The following is a 22,270-nucleotide window of genomic DNA, read 5'->3' as shown; positions in this document are numbered from 1 at the left end:
TTTGTGGCAAGTGAATTATTAGGTGCAAAAACTGAAGAGTCTAAATCCAATTAAATTTTAAATCATAAAATCTAATTAAAATCTAAATTGGAGTCTAATTTTGTGCCACATATCTCATCTAATTTTTAAATTTGTGAGTCAAGTGAATTATTATGTGCAAAAAAAAAAAAATCGAAGTTTAATTAGATTTTTAGTTGAAGTTCAATTTTGCGTCATGTGTCCCATCTAATTTTTTAATTTTTGTGGCAAGTGGATTATTGGGTGCAAAAACCAAAAAGTGTAGATCCAATTAGATTTTAAATCATAAAATCTAATTAAATTTTGAATTGGAATCTAATTTTGCGCCACATGTCTCATTAAATTTTTAAATTTTTGTGTCAAGTGAATTATTATGTGCAAAAATCAAAGAGTCTAGATTCAATTAGATTGTTTACCAAAAAAAATCAATTAAATTTTAAATTAAAGTTCAATTTTGCGCCATATGTTTCATCTAATTTTTAATTTGTGGCTAGTGAATTATTAGGTGCAAAAACTAAAGAGTCTAGATCCAATTAGATTTTAAATCATATATATATATATACACACACACACTAGCCTCATCACATGCGCTTTGCATGTATAATGAGGATTTTTTTTTAACAAAAATTTTTAGAGTCGTAATTTTTCATTCATTCTAATTTGATGTTTGCATGTTTTCTCATTGAAATTACATTATCTTCGTATATTCTCTATACTTGCAAAATTTCAAGATGATCAAAGATCAATAATGATGCCATCAATTGTTTAAATTCAAGTTTTTATAGTTAAAAAAAATGCATAAAAACAAGTTTATGGATCGAATGGTAAATAAAATCAAATTGACATGAAAATTGGCGTAAACCCAACCCTATATATATATATATATATATATATATATATATATATATATATATATATATATATATATATAAGTTTAGAATTTATAATCCATGACAATCTAAACATTTCACCCATATTGTTTAAAAACTACCAATGAAACAATTTATTTGGGGGGAGTGAAATTTTGATTGGTGCTTTTATCCTTGACTGACACCATTTGATGTAAGTAGTTGTCTTATATTAATCATATTAGAGAGACAAACTCTGAGGGAGGAAGGAAGCACAAAACACAATTAATAGAGAGAAGACAACAACTGTAATTAATATGATGCCGGGTCATAACAGTTCAAAATTTTGACAAATAAGAAAGAATGAAAATGATATTTAAGAGAAGATAATTGAAGAGTACTAACTGAAGCTGTCCATTAGTGGTTTTAACATATATGGATAGAGAGTGTAATTGTCATAACTTACTACTAATAAGTCCGAGGTATTAATTATAAAACAACAAAATTAAAAAGTTAGATTTAGTTTGTCACGAAAAATCCATGTTTTGACAAAAAAAATTCACAGTTATTAAAATGACATATTGTTATTAATTAATGTAATAAAAGTAGTGTTTATAGTGTGGTTTATATAAAAAGAGGGAATTGCAATAATTTAACTTGATATTTGGGAAAATATCATAAACCCCTTTTATTTTTGTAAATGACATTCTGCCTTCTGGGGTTTAAGTTTATATAATAAACTAGCTGGTGACATGTGTAATGCATTGAAAAGTTTAATATATACAATTTTTTTTTGTTTAAATATAAAATTTGATAATTATAGTCATTATTATTAGAAATTTATTTATGATAAGCTATATATAGCATTATACATTTATTATGATTGTGTTTGTACATGAAAGTATATATTTTATAGCTTCTTTTTTTGTTAAAATTTTTGAAAAAGAACTATATCTCACATTGTACCTTTTTTTTTTTTTTTGGTTGCAAAAACACTATTTTGGTCTCTACATTTTGGGATCACACGATCAATTTAATCCTTACATTTTAGTAGCAGTCAATTTGGTTCCTGTTATTTTTTAACTTACAATCAATTTAGTCCCTACCGTTAACTCACTAACGGAAAATACTTACATAGCAAACGGTTTGCTTATTGGCACAAATGTGGCTAATATAATAATATAAAATCAATTAATTAAATTTTTAAAAAGCCACATAAGCAATTTAATTGTAAGGTCACAATTTGCATCCGAACCCAACCGTATGAAGGGAACAGACCCAAAAAGCCCAATACAATAAAATTTGTAGAGAGTGGGCTTGAAACCTAGGTTCTATGGATGTTGGATTACAAAAATGATGAGCTAGATCCCCAATTCACATGCAACGAACTGTTTACATAACAGAAATTCTCCTCGGACATATGCTGAGGACGGTTTGTTATTGTTTTTCCTTGTTCTAAAGATAGATTATAATTGAGGGTGGCGTGTCCAATATTTCTCTGTTTTTCTTTTTCGATTCCCCCTCTTTGAATGCCTCTCTTTTCCTTTTATCTCCTCTTTTTTCTTCCCTCCATCCTCCACGTATGGATTAGATCATCGATCTAGATACTTGTCACATCCACTGCCCTCCTGAAGTCTTCCAACAATAGCTGAAGGCTAATCACCACTATTCAGATGTCATTTCCTCATTAATGCGGCCAGAGAGGTAGATGCAGAGTCTTTAATGCGGTGGTAGCAGCTTTCGCTAAGATATTTCTCATTCGTTCATCCTCTCTGTGCCCTTGTGGAACAAATCTTCATCCACCAGACCTTTTAGAATCTCCTTTTAAATATCATGGCGTATCATATGATCTTCGCTTCATTTAGCCGAGGAGATGCCCTTCCTCGGACTATTTCCATTAGCCTCTCTCGCAATGGTTTGCTTGTGGGCTTTTAAATTCGGTATCGTTACTACCACTAAACTCTCCTCGGAGAAGTTAATACTCTCGGAGAAGTTAATACCCTCGAATCAGGCCCAAGGCCTAAGAACAAGCCCTGAACCTTTTGTCCTTACATTAATAATAAATAAATCCATGCCAGACACAAATTTTCTAATAAAAATTAATTAAAAGGAAAAAAATAAAGAAAATGATATTTTTTTTATATTTTAAGTCCTCACTTTCTTTATTTTCTTTTGAATTCTTGGCCATTTTCTTATTTTCCAAACACAATACCCAGCAACACCGCAATATGATTGTAGACGAGGAGGACGCCGCCGTGGGTGACTTGAGATCTACCTTCACTTGTTTCCAACTAGTTGCAAATCTGCATCTTTGATGCACTGACCCATCGAATCGATCCCATGCTCCGCATACACCACCTCCCAAAACTTCACACGTCTCTGGTTCCCACACTGGGCTCCCTGGATGTGAAGAATCTCACACATTTTCACTTTCTTTTTTGTAAATTGTTTTTCTTGGGAAAGTGACTGAAAGTTTGGAGGGAAAATTTGCAAAGTGTGAGAGAGTTTGTTAGTGTTTGTGATTAGGAATTTAGGAGTTTAAAGTGAGGGTGAGGGGTTCTGCCTTTGGTGGTTTTGATGTTGATTGTTGATTGTGATTGTTGATGGTCAAATCTATGGCTTTTTTTTTTTAATATTTGTATGTTATTATGTGGTGGCTAAGAAAATAGATTAAAAGAAAAGAATTGAAAAGAAAATTGAGTCTTGATTTTGATAAATTGTTGTTTGGTTTAAGTTAGATTGCTGTGTTCCTGGGTATTGTGCTTAGAAACAGAAACTATGAAAGTGCAAGAATTCAAAAGAAAATAAAAGAAATTGATATTTTAAATTAAAAAAAAATCATTTTCTTTCTTTTTTTTTCTTTTAATTAATCTTTTCAGAAATTTTGTGTCTGACATGGATTTATTTTATTATTAAAATGATTATGTGGTTTTTTTTAATATTTAATTAATTGATTTAATATTATTATGTTAGCCATATGTGTGCCAATTCGGCAAACCGTTTGTCACGTAAGCATTTTCCGTTAGTGAGTTAACGGTAAGGACTAAATTAACTGCAAGTTAAAAATAATCGGAACCAAATTGATTGCTATCAAGATGTAAATGCCAAATTGACTGTGGCCCTAAAATGTAAGAACCAAAATGATGTTTTTGGCTTTTTTTTTTTTTATAAAAAGTAAAGATTTACATTTTCAAAGTTACTACCAAAAAAATGAAAATAAGAATAGTTTTTTTTTAGATTATGGTTGTCATTAATATATAATAAATATGGTTGTGAATGTATATGGAACTATATTATTATGCATTTATTATGATTGTGTTTGTATATAAAATTATATGGAAAAATATTGAATACTCCTACAGTACCATAAATGCGTACCCCCCTCTCACATGAACTGTGGGTTCCACCATAAATTTAATTAGTGAAACCACAATTATGTGCGAGGGGGAGGTATGCATTTAAGATATTCCGGGAATACTCAATAATTACCCAATTTTTTTCTTATACAAGATAGAATTCTACTCTAGCCTAATCTAATTGTATATGTGTGCAAAGCTCCCTCCTAGAGACTTGAACCTCGGCCCTTGCTCCCCACACCCCACAAGCACTTATACTTGTGGAAGAAAATACAAGATGGTAAGATTTTAATGGAACATTTAAATATGAAATAAATTTCTAATTTAATTAAAAATATATATATTAGAATAGTGATGTGTAAAACTATGGAGCTTTAAGGGATTCTATCATTTTGCTCTTATTTTTTAAAAAAATTAGCAATATGTCCCTGTTTTGAAACTATGTAGGTCTATGTCCCTGTTTTGAAACTTGATTTGTAGAAAACCGAGTATGGGGCGATCAAACTTAAAAAAAAAAAAAAATGGAACTTGAGTTCCACATTTTTTTATTAAGTTTCATTTGGCATAACTCGATTTTAAACCAATCGAGTTTTACATTGAAACTCAATTTTATTAAAATTGAATTTCAAAACAGGGACGTGGATCTAAATAGTTTCAAAATAGAGATATATTGCTAAATTTTTTTAAAAATAAGGGCAAAATGCTAAAATTGCCGGAGCCTTAAAAGCTTATATGACACAATGTTGTCAAGTCATCTAAGAGATATATTATCTATAATCTAATAATACAACTTTTAGCTGACTAGAGAGGAGAGTCAGTATTTGCGATCTCCCAGAAGGTAAAGACCAACCTCTATCTCCAGTTGGATGCTAGAACTATAAACTAGACCATAAAGCTATCATATTTCATATTTTCTAAGCTAGAGCTTAAAATCCCATGGAGAATTCTTAACACTTGCTCTAACATGTCTTATTAGGTCTCCCAATCCTCAATCATTAATTTATATAAATTGGGTTCTTAGAAACTCAGGTGTTGCCCATACCCTGGCCAAATAGTCTCTCAATCATAATGTATTTGGTTATTTTGATATAGATTGGTCCTCCTTAAAATCTATTATCAAGGTCGAGGCAAGCAATCTTACTTCTTTGTAGCTTTTCTTTTTCTTTAATAAATACTTCTTTTCCGTTTTAAAAAAATATTATGGATCACACCTTACGGCTATTTATGTCAATTTAAAATCAAGTCTTCACTCAAAATGAAATTACAAATTAAGTCAAAGACTCAAAATACATATATTTCAAATTAAATTCTTATTTAAAATAACTTCAAAGTATTGCGTACTAACAAGATTGGTTATATGATGCTTAAAAAAAAAACGAAAATAATAAGTGTTTTCTTTTATCTCAAATCCTTTTTTATTATCCTAAAATTTGAACAAGAAAATGGGAGTATGCTTCTTTCTTTCACACGAAGAGTATGCAATAAATTTCTCATGAAAAATGGCATCACTTCTTTCGGTGTTTGGCAAAGAGATTCTGTCCTTTTAGGACAAAACTTTTACACGTGTCTTGTACATCTTCTGCATGCATGAACTCACCAAGCACATATGTTAAAGCTTTTTGACATTTCTCTTCAGTTGAATGGGACCATTTCTGCACCATAAGTACCTTTTTTTTCTTTTCTTTTTTATTGAAAAAACTGCACCATAAGTATTAAGTAAGGACAAAAATAATAATAATAATGAGTTACGTTAACGGGCATTAAAATAGGAACATTTGTTATAATATGCTGTTTTAATGTACACTGTAAAACACCTGTTAACTACTAGTTATTGCATTTTTTTATTTAAATTTTTTTAAATATATTAGTGTAACTTTAAGAAGCACCGCATGAGAACATTTGCCATAAAAAAAGTCCTTGCCGCTGTCTTTATATGGCCCCACTTTCGTTCATCAAAAAAATATATATGGCCCCACTTTCACTGCGTGACACCCTTCATGAAATAATTGTATACCAAATATTAATTTTCTTAGTATATATATATTTGATTAAAATATTTGATTAAAACTCCTTATCTTATTGAATAAGCAATTTAATATTAAATAAATACTGATTAAATCAGGGGTGATATATATATACACACTTTTTTAAAGACTTTTCTTATTTAAATTAGGGGTAATATTCTTAGTATTTTTTTTCCAAAATTAATCTCTGTTTTTTATACAAAGTCTAATCTAAATGTATATGTATATGTCATGATATATATACATATACACATACTTTTTTTTTTACTTTTCTTATTTAAATTAGGGGTGATATTCTTAGTATTTATTTATTTTTTCCAATTAACTTAATTGGTAAAGTTTCTGATGGTTGTATAAGAGATCTGGGGTTCAATCCTTGCCTATACCAAAAACTGATTGGTGTCTTGGTCTGATAATAAAGAGCTATCATCAGAAGTGGACGCCATAAGTTTGAAACTCTCTCTCAACAAAATTAGTCTCTGTTTTTTATATAAAGTCTAATTTAAGTGTATATGTATGTGAATGACTATCATGCATAATGGTACCAAAATTAGTCTTATTAAACTTTTTGAAAAATGTCTTATTAAATTTTTTTTTTTTTTTTTTTTGAGGAAGGCCTTATTAAATAGTTAAAAAGTCATTGCTCAAAAAAAAAAATAGTTAAAAAGTCTTTTATGAAAAATAAAAAGGAGAACATATAAGTAAAATTGAACCATTGAAACTTATCCATGACTTTGTTTGTTAGTTGACTTCATCTAACTCTTTTTTTAAATAAATTATCTAATTAATTTTTTCAATAATATTAATTCTTGTTAATTATTAAAACGCATCCCACTCCACATAAATTTTCTCCTTGAACTGTTCTTGAGCTAATTTATAGGATATTAATAAAATCCCAAATGAGTTAGTACTTTTTTTTTTAAATACTTTTTAGAAAGTCTAAGAGACTGCATTACGAGAAAGGTACCCTGTAACTGCTGACACTGCTCTTTCTTTGTCTCTTCTCTCTTTCTCTACATGAACAGCCACAAGAAATATATATAAAAATTGCCTATGTTTTTTTTTTTAATACATGGTTTAGTTCCTTAAGAAAGCTCAAGAAAATGTTTAAGCGTGCAATGAGTTAATGACGTCAAAAAAAAGGGGTAAAGACCCTTTGGAATCGGAAGTCCATGCGCATTGTGAAAAGCCATTTGCAGTACATCAATGTGTGTTCTGTACATGGGAGTCTCAGAGTCCAAGCTCAGCTGATCAGGTACTCATCAACCCAGTTTGTGATCAGTTTGTACATGTTTCAGAACCCAGATAACAAAAATCTTGATTTTTCACTAGAAAATTTTAATCTTGCTATTTTTAGTTTTATTTTATTTCCTGGGAGGTTTTCTAGAATCTTTGTTTTAGCTCTAGCAATGAATCTAAAAATATGTGCTTGTTTTTTCAGCTGGGAAAAAAATATTCTTACTTTGTTTGTGCAGATTGATCACTAGATTTTTGATGATGAATCCAAGAAGAGAAGCTTAAGTTTATGTATGGCAAGGTAATCATAGATGTAGTCCAAGATTATCTTTTGGAGATTATCAAAGGTGGTGTTTATGAGACTTTATATGGTACTAGAATAGCATAGAAAACCTTGTGGTCTTCAAAATTCTTTTAGAGTTTCTGGAAATCAAGTTGATTTTGTTAGTGGGCAGGAGCTAAGTCTTCTTCTTTCATGTGACTCCCTCTATATTGATGCTTGTAGAAGCTAACTATCTATTGGCTTGGATTTGTAGTATCTTAATACTACAATTTGATCTTAAGGAAAGAGATTAGTATAATTTAAATACTTCGTTTCAGTGTAGAAGCTGTTGCTCTCTTGTTTAACTTTCTTAAATCAGAAAAATTTTGCCCGAATCTCACCAATGTCGGAAAAGAGCATGCTTCCCTCAAGGTTTTTTTTCTACTTAGGAACCCTTTCTATGTTTATTTTGATTCTTTCATCTGTGTTCCTTCTTGAATTTACCAACACTTCAATTATACCCAAATCAGTATATAAGCTTATTCTCTCTAATAGCACTTCAATTTACTTAAAACCCAGAAGTGAACAAATTACACTTCCTTTGCTCCCTTCTGTGGATACACAAGTTAATCCTGAAAGAACTGTGAGAAGTGGGAAGTTGGCATGTCAAGTAAACAATTCGAGTAGGAAAATGCAGTCTTTAGGAAAGCGTAGAAAGATGGACTGTGACCTGACTAAGGCACTCTTGAGGGTGTTTATGTATGACTTGCCTCCTGAATTTCACTTTGGATTATTGGGTTGGAAGGGGAGTGAAAAGCAAACATGGCCAAATGTCAGTAGCTCAGGTAGAATCCCACCACACCCAGGTGGGCTGAATTTACAACACAGTATAGAGTACTGGCTCACCCTTGATCTTCTGTCATCGAATGCCCCAGATGTGGTAAGACCATGCAGTGCCATAAGAGTGAAGAATTCAAGCCAAGCAGATGTTATTTTTGTGCCATTCTTCTCATCCCTGAGTTACAACAGGCATTCTAAGGTTTCTGGAAAGGAGAAAGTTAGTGTTAACCGCATGTTGCAGAACAAATTGGTACAGTTTTTGAGAGGTCAGGTGGAATGGAAGCGATTGGGTGGGAAGGATCATTTAATTATTGCTCACCATCCGAACAGCATGTTAGATGCAAGAAGCAAGTTGGGTTCAGCCATGTTTGTGCTTGCAGATTTTGGAAGATACCCAGTTGACATTGCAAATATTGGGAAGGATATAATTGCTCCTTACAGGCATTTAGTGAGGACCATTTCCAATGGTGAATCAGCCCCATTTGACAAACGTCCTATATTGGTGTATTTCCAAGGGGCAATATATAGGAAAGATGTGAGTTGTTTTTCTTTTCCCTCTTACTATGAAATGTGAATTATTGTGTTCATTCTGAGGAAAAATGGTTCATCTATGAACCTCTCTTCTTTGTATGGCCTTATGCTATACCCCAGCTTTGGAATTAATTACCACATGCATTTATGTATTTTTTTCTGTGGAATCAGTTGATAAGGATGCAATGTATGATGAAATGGTTTGTGATTTGCTGATTCCTTCCTGACTGTGGTATTGGAATGACTTTAAATGTGTTTCAGACTCCATAATAACTGCAGCTCAAAGTAAAGAACTTAGATTGTCTTGTCCTTTATGATAAAGTAACAGGGAAGTGTCAAATTTTGGTAATAAGTTGAAAAGATGACAGTAACAAATGTATTTGTTGATTTACGTTCAAGCTAACATTTGCATACACTTTTCTCCTAGTTGGTTTTAGTTATTGTAAAATACCAAAAATGAGAAGAAGAAAAAAAAAAAAAAAAAAAAAAAAAAAAAAGAGGAGGGGGGGGTGGTATTCTTGGAATTACTAATCAATTTAGTCATAACTTCATAAATAAACACCATTAAAATTTTACTTGGTGTATCTAGAATAGTCTCCTATATCAAATGGTTAACAGGCAGTTGGCACTGGAAATTGATTTTTTTTTTTTTTGGCTTATAACAAGTTGAGGGAAGGGGGCAGATTTGATCCCAGGTTTTCCCCCATGGGAGACTGAGAAATTCCACTGAGCAATAAGGCTCTTGGCAGCAGTAGGTATTGAAGTAGATTTACCATCAACTATACCATTATTACAGCTCATGTGAGATGCATACTTCCTAGCCAAAGAAGGAAAGGATGGCTACCATTTGCAGATTGCATATCCCTCAGCTGAGGCAGTGTTTTGGTCCTTTTGGATTACTATGTTTCTAGGTTCCCAAGCAATGGCAGTTTGAATTTGGCTTACACTTCATCATCTGGAGAGAAAAAAAAAACTCTATAGGCAATGGCCAATTTTTGCTTTAGTTTACTTTCATATGTTGATGCGTACAAGTTATCCTAATTACTTTTTAAAGTTTTTTCCTTCCAATTACATACCACATATGGAAAATGCCCTTTATTAGTTTCAGGAGATATGATTAACATAATAAACTTCTAATGCTAGATATTTTGTTTTAGTTATGATGCTCTCTTTTTGTCATCATTGCTCACCTTTCAACAAACAAGCTGTTTGTGGTGCTTTCCTTCTCTCTTTGCAATGTCTGACCATATAGTTTTGACAACAGTTATTGTTTAATTGCTTGATGATTTTTGCTCCATATCAATCAATCTAATCTCCATCTTAAAAAAAATTTCAGGGAGGAATCATTCGCCAGGAACTGTATTACCTTCTCAAGGATGAGAAAGATGTACACTTCACATTTGGCAGCATCGGAGGGAATGGGGTTAGGACCGCAGGCAAAGGGATGGCATCATCCAAGTTCTGCCTGAATATTGCTGGAGACACCCCTTCATCAAATCGCCTCTTTGATGCCATTGCAAGTCATTGTGTTCCTGTGATAATTAGTGATCAGATTGAGCTACCATTTGAAGATGTCATAGACTACTCACAGTTTTGCTTATTTGTCCGTGCATCTGATGCTGTAAAGAAGGGTTACCTACTGAATCTTCTTCGAGGAATTAAGCAAGAAAAGTGGACTAAAATGTGGGGAAAATTGAGGGAGATTGCACATCATTTTGAATATCAGTATCCATCACAACCTGGTGATGCTGTGGATATGATTTGGGAAGCAGTTTCACGTAAGATATCTCCAATACAAATTAAACTTCACAGGAGCAACAGATATAGAAGATCTCAATTTCCAGTACAGAATAATTGAAATGACATGCAAAAACTTGAAAGAGTCTCTGAGATCTCTTGACCTTGCACCATATGGAGATAGCTAAATGTGGACATGTCAGAGAGAGGCACAAGCTAGCTTAGTCTTTTTGAAGCTCTGTTAAGGCTTTTGAATTTTGATGACTTTTATTCATACCATTTGTAATGTTTATTTATTTCATTTTTTTCAGAATTAAAAATGCCTTGAGCATGATGATTACAGAGCACTTGCATAAAACTTTAGTTAGCCTCTTAGTCCTCCTTTCAAACCCTCTACTCAGCATAAACTGAACAGATGGAAGCATCATATAATGAGGATGACCTCTGAGTTTATAAACCAAAATTTTATAAGTGCATAATATTAATTAAGTGAACATGGATGAGAACAAGGAATGAATTAAATCAACATATAGAACTGGCTATGATAGCAAAAGGAAATATATTCTATTAATCAACGGTATCCATGCAAGTGGAGTCACCAATGCAAAAAAAATTGAAATTCTTGTCTTTCCTCATATAGAAATATTTGAAATTCACTATATATTGTATGTATGAGCCAGCATCTGTCACCCTCTTATAGTATTCAGCTGTTAGTTAGGACCTAAGATTACAAGATATAGAAATACTACTAGCTCACAGATTGATTTTAGCTGCAATTTCTTCAGCTTGACAAAAAGCTTCGACTGAAACAAATGAACATATATAAATCCAGGCAATCCACTTCAAGAAACTGTTAAGAGAAGCAGAATGTAAACCACCCCTTTGCTTCTCTTTGCATCAGTAATAGCCACCAGCCGTCTCTTCCTTTGAGAAACCCCTTACCACCTCTCTCCATTGTAAAAGAGACAGGCTCAGCATGTCAGCACCTGTTGTGAATGGGGTCTGATCCTTTTCGAACTCTTCTTTTGTTCGACTGATTTGGATCAACCATAACTGAAGGTGCAGGTGCCAAATTCAGCTTTGTATGAAAATTGTCCACAGCAACAACCTTTAGGACTCGCAAATGCTTAAGAAGTGGTGATTGCACTTTGTCCCATTTGAGAGCAAGATCAATGCTTCTCAGGCCAGAAACCTCCCCTGGTTGAAGAGCTAAAAGACCAATACAAACAAGAAGAATGACTCCTCTATGTGCCAAAGGACTCATGTTTGCACTCTGCAAAAACAAGAGCTAAAGAGGTATCTTACTAAGCGATTAGGAGAGAATATGTTGTGTGTCTGAGACTCCCTATTTAGAATATAAGCCTGGAGGTTTTATCTTTTATGGGTTTTGGAATGCTAAAAGCATAAAGCACAAGAGGCCCCAGAACATGTAGGGAAGTTTTAGATTCACCTCAATCATAAGCCTGCCATAGAAGCAATAAAAGGCTGTTTTAGAAGACTCTGACAGGTTTGAATAGAAAGTTAATTTGGAACCTTATCCTTGGGAAGCCAAGTATCTTTGCATTTAGTTTCCCTACATCTCTCTATGAATTGTCTTGTTCTTTTCTTACCAAAACAAGACCATCGATATACTTTTGAACTTTTAGCCAACTGGCCACCACGTAATTTGACCATGCTGACATGTTCTTACACCATGATAAAATAGTTTTCATACACAGTAACACAGGTTTTAACTGAGCTAATGCAGCTTAAATAGATCTCTTATTTCTTAATCCAAATTGGGTTTTTCCTTGCATGATACACCTTTATATTACTGTATCCTTTAACCCAATTTTATTCCCCCCATCCTTCATTTTTAGTTGCAGAAAATGTGGGCATGATTAGTGACATGTGCTAAACAGCAAATATATCTTATTAGTACATGTTACTGAAAAGAAGAATATTAATTAGTATATATAAAAAAGAAAAATTAAAATTTGCTTCAGATAGATATTCAGATTGCTATTGCTATAGAAGCAAGGAAGCCATCAAAAGTAGAGATGTTGGGGAATGGGTGAGGAATAGTAACCCCTCCCAAAAACCCAAAAAAAAAAAAAAAACAAACAAACACTTGCTTTTATGCACCAAGACTTGCTTTACGCTTAACTAACTTTAGAATTCCAAGCTCTTCTCTCCATGCAACATAAAATCACAATCTTGGTTTCTTGTGCTAAATGGAATTCCTTTATGCTTTTCTTTGCTCTGTCTTCGGATTGCTCAGCCTTGAATCCTCCATTTAAAGTTCCAAAGGAAATGGTCATTTTAGCTTCAATATCTGGCTTCATTCTTTTCTTTTTTAATTTGTTCTCGCTTATCCATGAAGACCATCTTTCTCTCCCTCTCTTCTTTTTTCCCTCACTTCTTTCACCCACGTTTAAGTTATAAAATCCCAAAAACAAGAAGAAAAATATGCTAAAGCACAGGCTTCTTCACAATTTAAATTGAATGTGTGAGAAAAAAAAAGTGGTCTAAGGAAGGAAGGATGGGGACTGGTCATGGTCCAGGCCAAGTATAGTAGAGGTTAGATACTCTACAATGTGGGCCTCTTCTCCTAGTGTTGTATTAAAGCAAAAGAATCAATGAATTCTTGCTTTCCAAAATCATCCTTCACCATCACATTTAACTTTAAACAATCTATGAATTCTTTTTCTTCATCACCCTTCATATCATCAGCTGGCAATCCCAAAAAAACACTACCTCATCTATGGTGGTATGCACCTTTCATTCTGAAAGTTGTGTGATTGTAAAATTTAGCATGTGAGCAACTACCATGCATGCACGTTTCATAAGTTAACTCTGATTTGCCTAAGTTAAATTTCTGCAAATTATATTTGGAATCATGAATTTTGTACCAGAACTCTGAACAAGACATGTATATAATAAAATTGTATGAGGGACAAGGCCAGAACCTTTCATGTTACAATTCTGTCTTAACATACATGTGGGACATTAAATCAGAAATGACAGTTAACTTAAATCAAAGTAGGGTGTCTTTGCAGATTCTTAAGAATGGAGCTACTAAAGTAATAGGATTCCAGAACCTCAGTTTAAAAATAAATAAAGGGTGATACAAGATAAGCAGCCTTAATCGGATGGGCCAGCATATATACCCAAATTCTTTGGGTCCACTATCAACACAGAAATAAAGGACTAGAGGCTTTTTTGACAAATGACGAAAATACATGTAAAACTTGGTACAAATTCAGGATCATTAACATCAAATCATTGCTTAATCACATTCCATTGATATCTTAACATAAAAAGAGCAAGAATCATATTCTTGTGAAGATTCAAGCATAGGCTGGCTGGCCTTAATCTATATTTTATAGCAGGTGGATTAAAAGTTGGCACGTGCCAACAGTTGTGTAGAGTTTTGCTTCTGCACAACAGCATTAGATCCCTTCAAATAAATAGAAAGAATAAACGATTTCATTTGAAAACCAAAAAGGACAGACAAGCATTATAACAAGCTTTTGGACTAAAGAAACACCATATATTAAGTAGGTTAAAAAAAACAATTGAGGCAAAGGTAAAGGAAGGGAGAAAATTGTAAAGGGAGAAATTGAGACATAGAAAGCATGAGAGCATAACCGTCTTGCCTATGGCATGGAAAAAAAGATATTGAGTAAGGGGCATAACGTAACACCCCTCTCACATGGAGGTGAACCTCACAAGCATAAAATCCACCTCTATGTGAGGAGATAGTATCTCTTACGCCGGTTAGTGAGACATTAGTCTCATGAGACCAGCGCATATAAGATTTTCTCTTATGTGAGAGAGACATATATATACTGGTTATATCATATACCATGACATGGCTAAAAACTAAGATTTGAAATACATGCAAATTGCAAGTTTAATAGTGCATTAGTGCTAGTGACGGCATGTTTACCTCAAGCTTATTTAAAAGCATAAAGGTCATTAGTGAATATAATATAAAGACAAAACTTAAATATAGTTATTCTATACCTTATATTCCTCACTTAAATTCAATCATATGACTTAGTTCCCTATTTACATTCAACCAAGTTACTTTAATGCTCAATGAAGCACAACCATGTGGCTTATCGGCTTTTTGGTCAATGCTGATTCCAAAGACACATGACTGAATTTATTTGGATAATCTTAGGTACAATACCTAAATAATTGTACATGAATTTTACCCATAAAAGAAAAGAAGCGCAGAGCAATGAGCAATAATATTTAATTATTATCTATTGGGATATAATATATAATATATTTTCTAAAATAGTTGCTAGATCATATATTTAAATTAATCACCTGTAACAAAATATTTTTCTAATAAAAATATTTTATTTTAGGTTTCAAAGTATTAGTAAAATCTCATATTTAAGAGTATTAAATAAACAATATAAACAAAATTGCAAAATTTCTGTGCACCCAAAAAAATTATCAAATAAACAAATATTAGCAATATCAATAATAAAAATCCGATTGCAATAGCTAAATATGTTACCTATCCAATTATTTTCGTTTGACTACCCATTTTTTTGGTTTGGATATGTGCAACTATAAAATACTTTCAAAAATAATGTACTTTCTCCACAAAAACTACAATTTTTCCACCCAGAAGGATTAAAAATTAAACAAAACTTTGTAAAACATCGTAGTTTAACATCTAAATGAATCAATTGAAAAAAAAAACACTCAAATTCTCACTTCCAAAACAATTAATTATTAATCCAAACTCAAATCAAACCAAAGTGAAGTGAAAAAAAAAAAAACAAAAAAAACAAAACAAACAAAAAAAAAAAAAAACAGAACGAAAAATGACAACTTGTGATCAAGAATTGAACACCTAAAAACTTTAATGTTATGTGGCAATTAAATCAATTATAATAAAAAAAAATTAAAAAGGCAATACAAGTAATAAAAATATCCACCAAAAGATTAAAAAAATCAAAGAAATAGAGTCTTGACCTTTTTCTTTTGTTGTTGACATATTTAATGAGTGAGAGAGCAGGGGAAAAGGAAGTAATTAGAAATTTATTTGAAAAAAAATAAGATAGAAGAGAGGTTGAAGGAGATGAAAGGTTTAATAAAGTGAACGAGTAGAATTTAAAAAGATATAAAGAAGAAAATTTGAAAATGCATGAGAGGAATGGAATGAAATGGACAATTTAAGCAGGCAACTGTTAAAGGAGATAAAGAAGGCATCTATTGAAAGAGATGAAAGGTTGAACAATAAAAGATAAAAGATAGGAAAGAATGTCACTAACATGGTGCAATAGGAACTTGGAAAATTTTATTTTAGAACCTCTGTTATAATAGATTGTATAGATGCAGTGCTGCTTTGCTGGTAAAAAAACTTCATCATCGTCCAGTTCTTACACGTTTACAACATAAATTCTAGTATCCAGGATTGTTTGCATTTATGATAACATGTGGAAACAGCTCTAATAAGACAAGTTTCTCAAGTAGCATATCTGTTGCTGCAGTAAGATCCGAGTTACATGTACAAACATAATGAGAGAAATGGGAGGAGATTCAAAGAAGTAAAAATTTTAAATTAAAAATATGAGAAAGGGTCATAGAAGACCCTATTAAAGATACAACTTCACAGAAAAGTAAAACATAACCCTCCAATTTTCTCTCTGCCAGTAGCAGATTAAACAGCACGCTCAAATTTCCAATTCCAAGTTTTCTGCTTCACCAATGCAGAATCTTACCACAGTTATCAACGCCATATCATTGAAGTGGTTCCTGATGGGGGGTTACTGCAGGTCCTGGTGCTATGGTGAACTGCAAGGCCCGACGTTGTCCAGCTTGCAGCATAAATGCAACTTCAGTTGCTGCTAGTGCTGCAGCTTCCTGACCCAATAGAAAAATGTATAAACAAATTAATAAAATAGTATTAAGAAAAATAATTTACAGCAATTTTAAAATTAAAGCATTAACAAATAAACAAGCCAGAAACTCTCAAGTATGTAATACAAAAATGACAGGACTTGGATGTGAACATCTGTTATTTGAGAGGCAAATGCACTGAAAATGAGAGAGAGATCTTGATTATGAAAAGGAAGCAAGAAAATTCCATTCAAGAAAACCCCATTTGTTGAATAGACATCATTTCCCTGCAAAAATTCCCCTCCAAAGATTGTAGCCAGCCATAAATATTTTTTTAAGTCCAATTATATTAAGTGGGAAACTTCTCTTAAATGATCAAAAAAGTAGATCAAAGAACAACCCCAACAAGTTTTTCAGTGCATGAGAAGCATGCCTAATTCCAATTGATTTTCCTTGCATAATCAACCTCATTGCTACTATTGGCCACAAATTGAAAAATATATTCAAGACAGCAGAACCGAATGCTAACCTGTCTTTGTCTTCGACGCTGCAAAATACTGATGGCCCAGGCCATAATGTAACATGGGAGAAGAAAACCAGCAGCCCGTAGTAAGAAAAGCTGTTGAGCATTAACAATTTAGTCAAACAGTGTAGCAATGTGAATTTTTTCATAGAAATTGAAACACCAATATCCTACTTACAGAGAAAAAAGTTGAAGCATCATCATCCCCGTCAGCATTGGTAAGGGATAGGGCATGTCTTAACAGCAGAAGGGCCATTAACTGACAAGAAACAAGAGAAAATAGTTAAACCATAGTAATGTTGAATTGATACTACTCTAAGTGACAAGGGTCCATAGAGAACCAAAAAATAAATTTTCCTTTTCCAATTGAGAACAAGTGCATACAAAGTGTTGCCTATGAGAAAGCCCATATCAGACAATGTACAATAAGGTCCAAATGCTGTCAAGCTGACCAGCTGACGCAGGACAAAGGGTGAGAACTGAGAAGTAGAAATAAGGAAAAAGAAAAGAAAAACAGGACAATCCTAGGCTTCACCATGTAGTATCTGCCTAAAATCTTAGGATTCACCACATATTGATACTTGGAATCACCACCAAGCTAAAAAGAGAATCACAATTCAATACTGTTCATAAAATTCAACAAGACAATAATGTTTACATATCAAGAGGCATGAATAATGACATAAATAAGAGACATAAATAAAGATAATGTAGTACACAACCAATTTTTTGTTCACATATCAAGAGACATGGATAAGGATAATTCACTATTCTTGTGCTCTTGATCTTTGATTTTTTGATATATTTTTATTGAACCATATACTTCACTTGATCATAAAGTACAAGAGAATTATATAAAATTTTATGTTTAAACTTTTTATGACTAGGTTGTTATCATATTATCCATTAACTGATTTCAAATTTACTATATTAAAATTTTAAGAAAATAAAATAACTCACGTAAAAATTAAACTTACAAACATTGTCCAATTCACTATTTATGTTAGTTAATAAGCAAAATATATTACTCTTGACTTTATTCTTTTTTTAAAAAAATTATATGTTACGTATGTTTTTGTTAAAGGTGTTTCACTTCAATCAAGCACGTGCTTGTGCTTTGAGTTTTGCACCTAGGCTCCAAGAGGGCATGTGTGTTTGACACTTTTACCAACACAGGTGGCGGGGAAGTTGAAGGAGTGAAAGAATAAAACTAAACAAGCCAGTAGGAACATATTTTTGTAAGTCCCATAAATTATGCAGGTGTCAAGTCTTGTTAATCTTCTGATATATGTACAAGATAAGTTCTCAAGTAGGACAGATGTCACCAAGACATTGATTCCTATATAACCTTAACATTTAGACATCTAACATTTAGATACAATTTAAGAAGTGGTTTTTATGGCTTACAATTAGAGCGGCGGAGCGGCAAAATGCAGCTCCACTGGCATTAGTATCAGCATAGTCATCATACTCAGCCTCCAAAAGATGTCTTTCTGCTGCTGCCATTGCCAACAGTCGAGGGTCACGCAAATCCAATGGGCTACCAGAAATCGTCCAACCCTCACTAAGAGACACATCCATGAAACAAAAGAGAATATGAACATGAAAGATACAAGTCCATTTATAGCGACCACAATGAAAAGAACTAAAGAATAATTATTTGCAGACAGGAGGTAGTGTGAGTGTGTGTGTGTGTGTGTGTGTGTGTGTGTGTTTTTGTGGGGGGGTCGGGGGGGAATATATCTACCCATCTGTACACGTAAGTATATATAAATGTATGAGTATATAGGCACACACCCTATACATATGTGTGTGAGTGTGGTGTTTATGTCTATTAAGTTCATCCCTGCATCAAGCAAACCAAATAATTCGTCAATAAGAGTAATAAGCATAGGGGACAGAGTTCAAACTTGCCTTATATCAATTGTCGTATCTTCAGAGTGAGGAGGTGGGGCAGTATAACCAGGTTCGTAAGGCTGCAAAGATAGAATTTTTCTGTGAAAGTCGATAAACTAATTTGACTTCTCAACTCATAAATGGAACGAGCTTACGAAAACCATATAGTCAGAAGCATTTCGAGCAAATACACACAAATATTATACTCAAATAGGAGACCATGCTATTTAAAGTACCCACCCTCATCCATATTTGTGCAAAATGCACCTAAAACATTCAAGACTTTGCAGTGCTTAATTGCAAATCACATTTATAAAAATAATAAATAATAATAAATAATAAAAAGATTAAAAAAAAACCCCCTTCAATACAAAAATAAAATAAATCAGAAGGAATCAAATCCTCTCAAACTACCTGTGAAACATCAGATATCACTGATCATGATACAACAATGTATTTCGTGACTCACAAATCACTGGCGAAATAGAAAACTATCACCCTAGTCAGTTTCTGAAAATAAACAAGTTGTTTATTTCCAAGAATATGTGCAAGTCTCAAAACATTATTAATCCAACATAGAGAGATCATCCATTTAGAATCTTTACCGAACAGAGATGAAGAGAGCAACAGTTCCAGACACTAAGAATGTGGGGGCTTACCTGATGGCATATCTCACAAGTAATATCTCCCTTCTCATTGCACCATCGCTGAACACATTTCCTATGAGCAAACTGTATAAAAAGGCGGGGGGAGGGGATAGGCTGTTAGGTTTTGTGATCAAATAATGCATGACACATACCACTTTGGGTTGATGAATGCATGGCCCAATACCACTATCTAGCTTTATTAGAGCAATATGTCATTAACATAAAGGTTGTATTTTCATAATAGAAAAAATATGAATAGCGACCATTAGGCCTTGTAGCCAAATGATAGTAATAGTACCTCTCCTCCTCTAATGAGGGAGAGATATTGCGTTCAAAGAGGAAAGGCTACCCAATTGTATAGTCCACCATTTGATTCTATTACATGAGACCAGTGCCCAACCAATTAGATTGGGTAAAGGGAATTGATGAACAAACACATTCCTCAGAATATTAACTAAAAACAATTACCCACACGCCATGCTATTACTTAAATCCCAAGGAATTGATTCAAGCATAAATGATCAAAAAGCAAACAACAAAATACTATACAAAAAAATATTATAAAGTGATAGCCTACTCCATATGGAACCATGACCAAAAATCTTAGTTCATTTAGTGTTGATGGAAATTGGAATATTCCCTTTAAAACAAATTTCAAATTCCAAAATAAGCAAGAGGTATGAGGAAAGAGAACCCTTTAATATTTAAAGATTTCAAATTCAGAAAGGAACGCATTGTATAAAAAAACAAATACCTTCAAACTACCATTGCAAGAACAAGGGATCTCCAAATTCTTAATGCTATCCTCCTCCTGGCAAATGCGACATTCCACCGTCTGAATCAGTGGTTCTTCTTCTTCAGACATCCCATGTTCCTCAACCCCCTCAACATCAATGGAACAAGTGGGTGGATCAGCAGGATGTGAGCCAGAACTCTCTCCAGAAGATCCTGGGGCTGCTTCAGCCACTTGCAGTGATTGCAAACTTTCAGGTGTAATGAGGCGATCAACACACAAAACTAGGTGCTCACCCATTCTAACTCAAACCAAAGCCCCTAAGACTGCATAACATAACCACAAATAAATTAAGTTCCAAGGTTGTCATTTGCCAAAATATAAGTAATATTCGATTTTATTCAAAGACATTTTTCTGCTGAGTAATAATTAAATGTATTCACAAGTTCACAGCTAAAAGTAAAAAACTTTAAAAAAATATCTCCATGATGGATTTCATTTCTCCGTATAGAAACATAAAGCATCACATTCAAAACGTCCACTTCCCTTCTACTTTTCTCAGTTTCTTCAGCTATCGTGAAAAAAAAAAAAAAAAAAATTGGAATTTGAAACAGGTTGAATTGAAAGCTGCAGTCTGGAATCATAAGATTCCAAGTTTTCTTTGTTCTTGTTCTTTTTCCTTTCCCCACGAAAGAGAAAAGCCTATTTCCAGCAACATCATGATAAACTAAAACCAAAAAATAAAACATTTCCATATGAATAGCTTCAAATTTCCTACAAAGACAACCCATTTCAGCCCTCTGTTTGGCAGATCAGAAAATGCAGGAAAAATACCATTTCACCCAATAAAACCCAATTTCAAAACAATCAAATTATTTACTTTTCCTCTGTTTTCTCAGTAAACAAACAAAAGGGTTGCATTACCCTTTACCCCAACCCAAATTCCCAATCTTTTTTCCTCAAAAACCCCAAAACCCCACCAAAAAAAACATAAAATTAGGATCAACAAATTACCAGAACGATTGAACACAAAACCCTAAGATCACCACCAATCACAAACGAAACTTGAACAAATTTAGGATCTTTTCAATAACCCCAAAAGCAAAATCAACAACAACACAAACAAACACACACCCAAATGCAAATTGATAAGACGGAAGAGAAAGGAAAAAAGGGACAAAGCTGAGAGAAAGTACCTGTAGATTAATTATTTCCTCGAAAAGACTTTGAATTTTCAGCTTTCCTTAGAAAAAGTCCAAACTCTCTCTCTCTCTCTCTCTCTCTCTCTCTCTCTCCCTCTAAGCGTTCACTTTGGAATACAAATAGGAAAATTACAAAATGACAGAAAGAGAGAGAGTTTTGGGTTTTGTTTTTATACGAGGAGGAGGTCGGAGCTGAGGTTGTTGTTGTCTTAGGTTCGGATTTATACGAAGCTGGCGTGGGTTTTTCTTTGTTTTATAGGTTCGGCAACGTTCGTCCAAAGCGAAAGGTGTGTCAAATTACGGTTTTATGTGTTGTTGTTTGTGGTTATCACGAGTTTCCTAGATTGTAACGGACGTCATAGATTCTGCCACTCTTTTGTGGTCTTTATCTTGAAGTTGTTGTGCAATTGTATTTTTTTTGTATAATTTTTTTCTTTTTGAATTGAAAAATTTTAAATTATGGATATATATATATATATATATATATATATATATATATTTTTTTTTTTTATAGAATAATTGATTGCTCTTTAAAGGTGCACTATAATCGGCCGTGTCGGGCATGCTACA

At 33.0% G+C, this 22,270-nt stretch overlaps 2 protein-coding genes across 3 annotated transcripts; one reads left to right on the top strand and one right to left on the bottom strand.

Moving 5' to 3' along the window:
* The first annotated feature begins 7,364 nt into the window (after positions 1 to 7,364).
* On the top strand, positions 7,365 to 11,225 carry LOC142632224 (putative arabinosyltransferase ARAD1). 2 transcript variants are annotated; one of them, XM_075806646.1, is made up of 3 exons: positions 7,365 to 7,501; positions 7,722 to 9,119; positions 10,452 to 11,225. In XM_075806646.1, the coding sequence occupies exons 2-3, from the start codon at positions 8,148 to 8,150 to the stop codon at positions 10,971 to 10,973; spliced, it is 1,494 nt and encodes a 497-aa protein (XP_075662761.1). In that variant the 5' UTR covers positions 7,365 to 7,501; positions 7,722 to 8,147; the 3' UTR covers positions 10,974 to 11,225. The 2 variants fall into 2 exon arrangements, with proteins under 2 accessions (XP_075662761.1, XP_075662762.1); XM_075806647.1 differs by having other exon boundaries at positions 7,479 to 9,119.
* A 5,021-nt stretch (positions 11,226 to 16,246) lies between these two features.
* LOC142631389 (uncharacterized) lies at positions 16,247 to 22,060 on the bottom strand. The gene is made up of 8 exons (XM_075805537.1): positions 21,695 to 22,060; positions 20,520 to 20,824; positions 19,778 to 19,849; positions 19,137 to 19,198; positions 18,630 to 18,786; positions 17,401 to 17,481; positions 17,229 to 17,318; positions 16,247 to 16,723 (listed from the first exon to the last, which is right to left on the bottom strand). Exons 2-8 carry the CDS (start codon positions 20,796 to 20,798, stop codon positions 16,601 to 16,603), a joined length of 864 nt encoding a protein of 287 aa, XP_075661652.1. The 5' UTR covers positions 20,799 to 20,824; positions 21,695 to 22,060; the 3' UTR covers positions 16,247 to 16,600.
* Positions 22,061 to 22,270: the final 210 nt, after the last annotated feature.

This window comes from Castanea sativa, chromosome 4 (genome assembly GCF_040712315.1).
Source record: "Castanea sativa cultivar Marrone di Chiusa Pesio chromosome 4, ASM4071231v1".
Lineage (NCBI taxonomy): Eukaryota > Viridiplantae > Streptophyta > Magnoliopsida > Fagales > Fagaceae > Castanea > Castanea sativa.
This window is presented reverse-complemented; position numbering and strand designations above follow the sequence as displayed.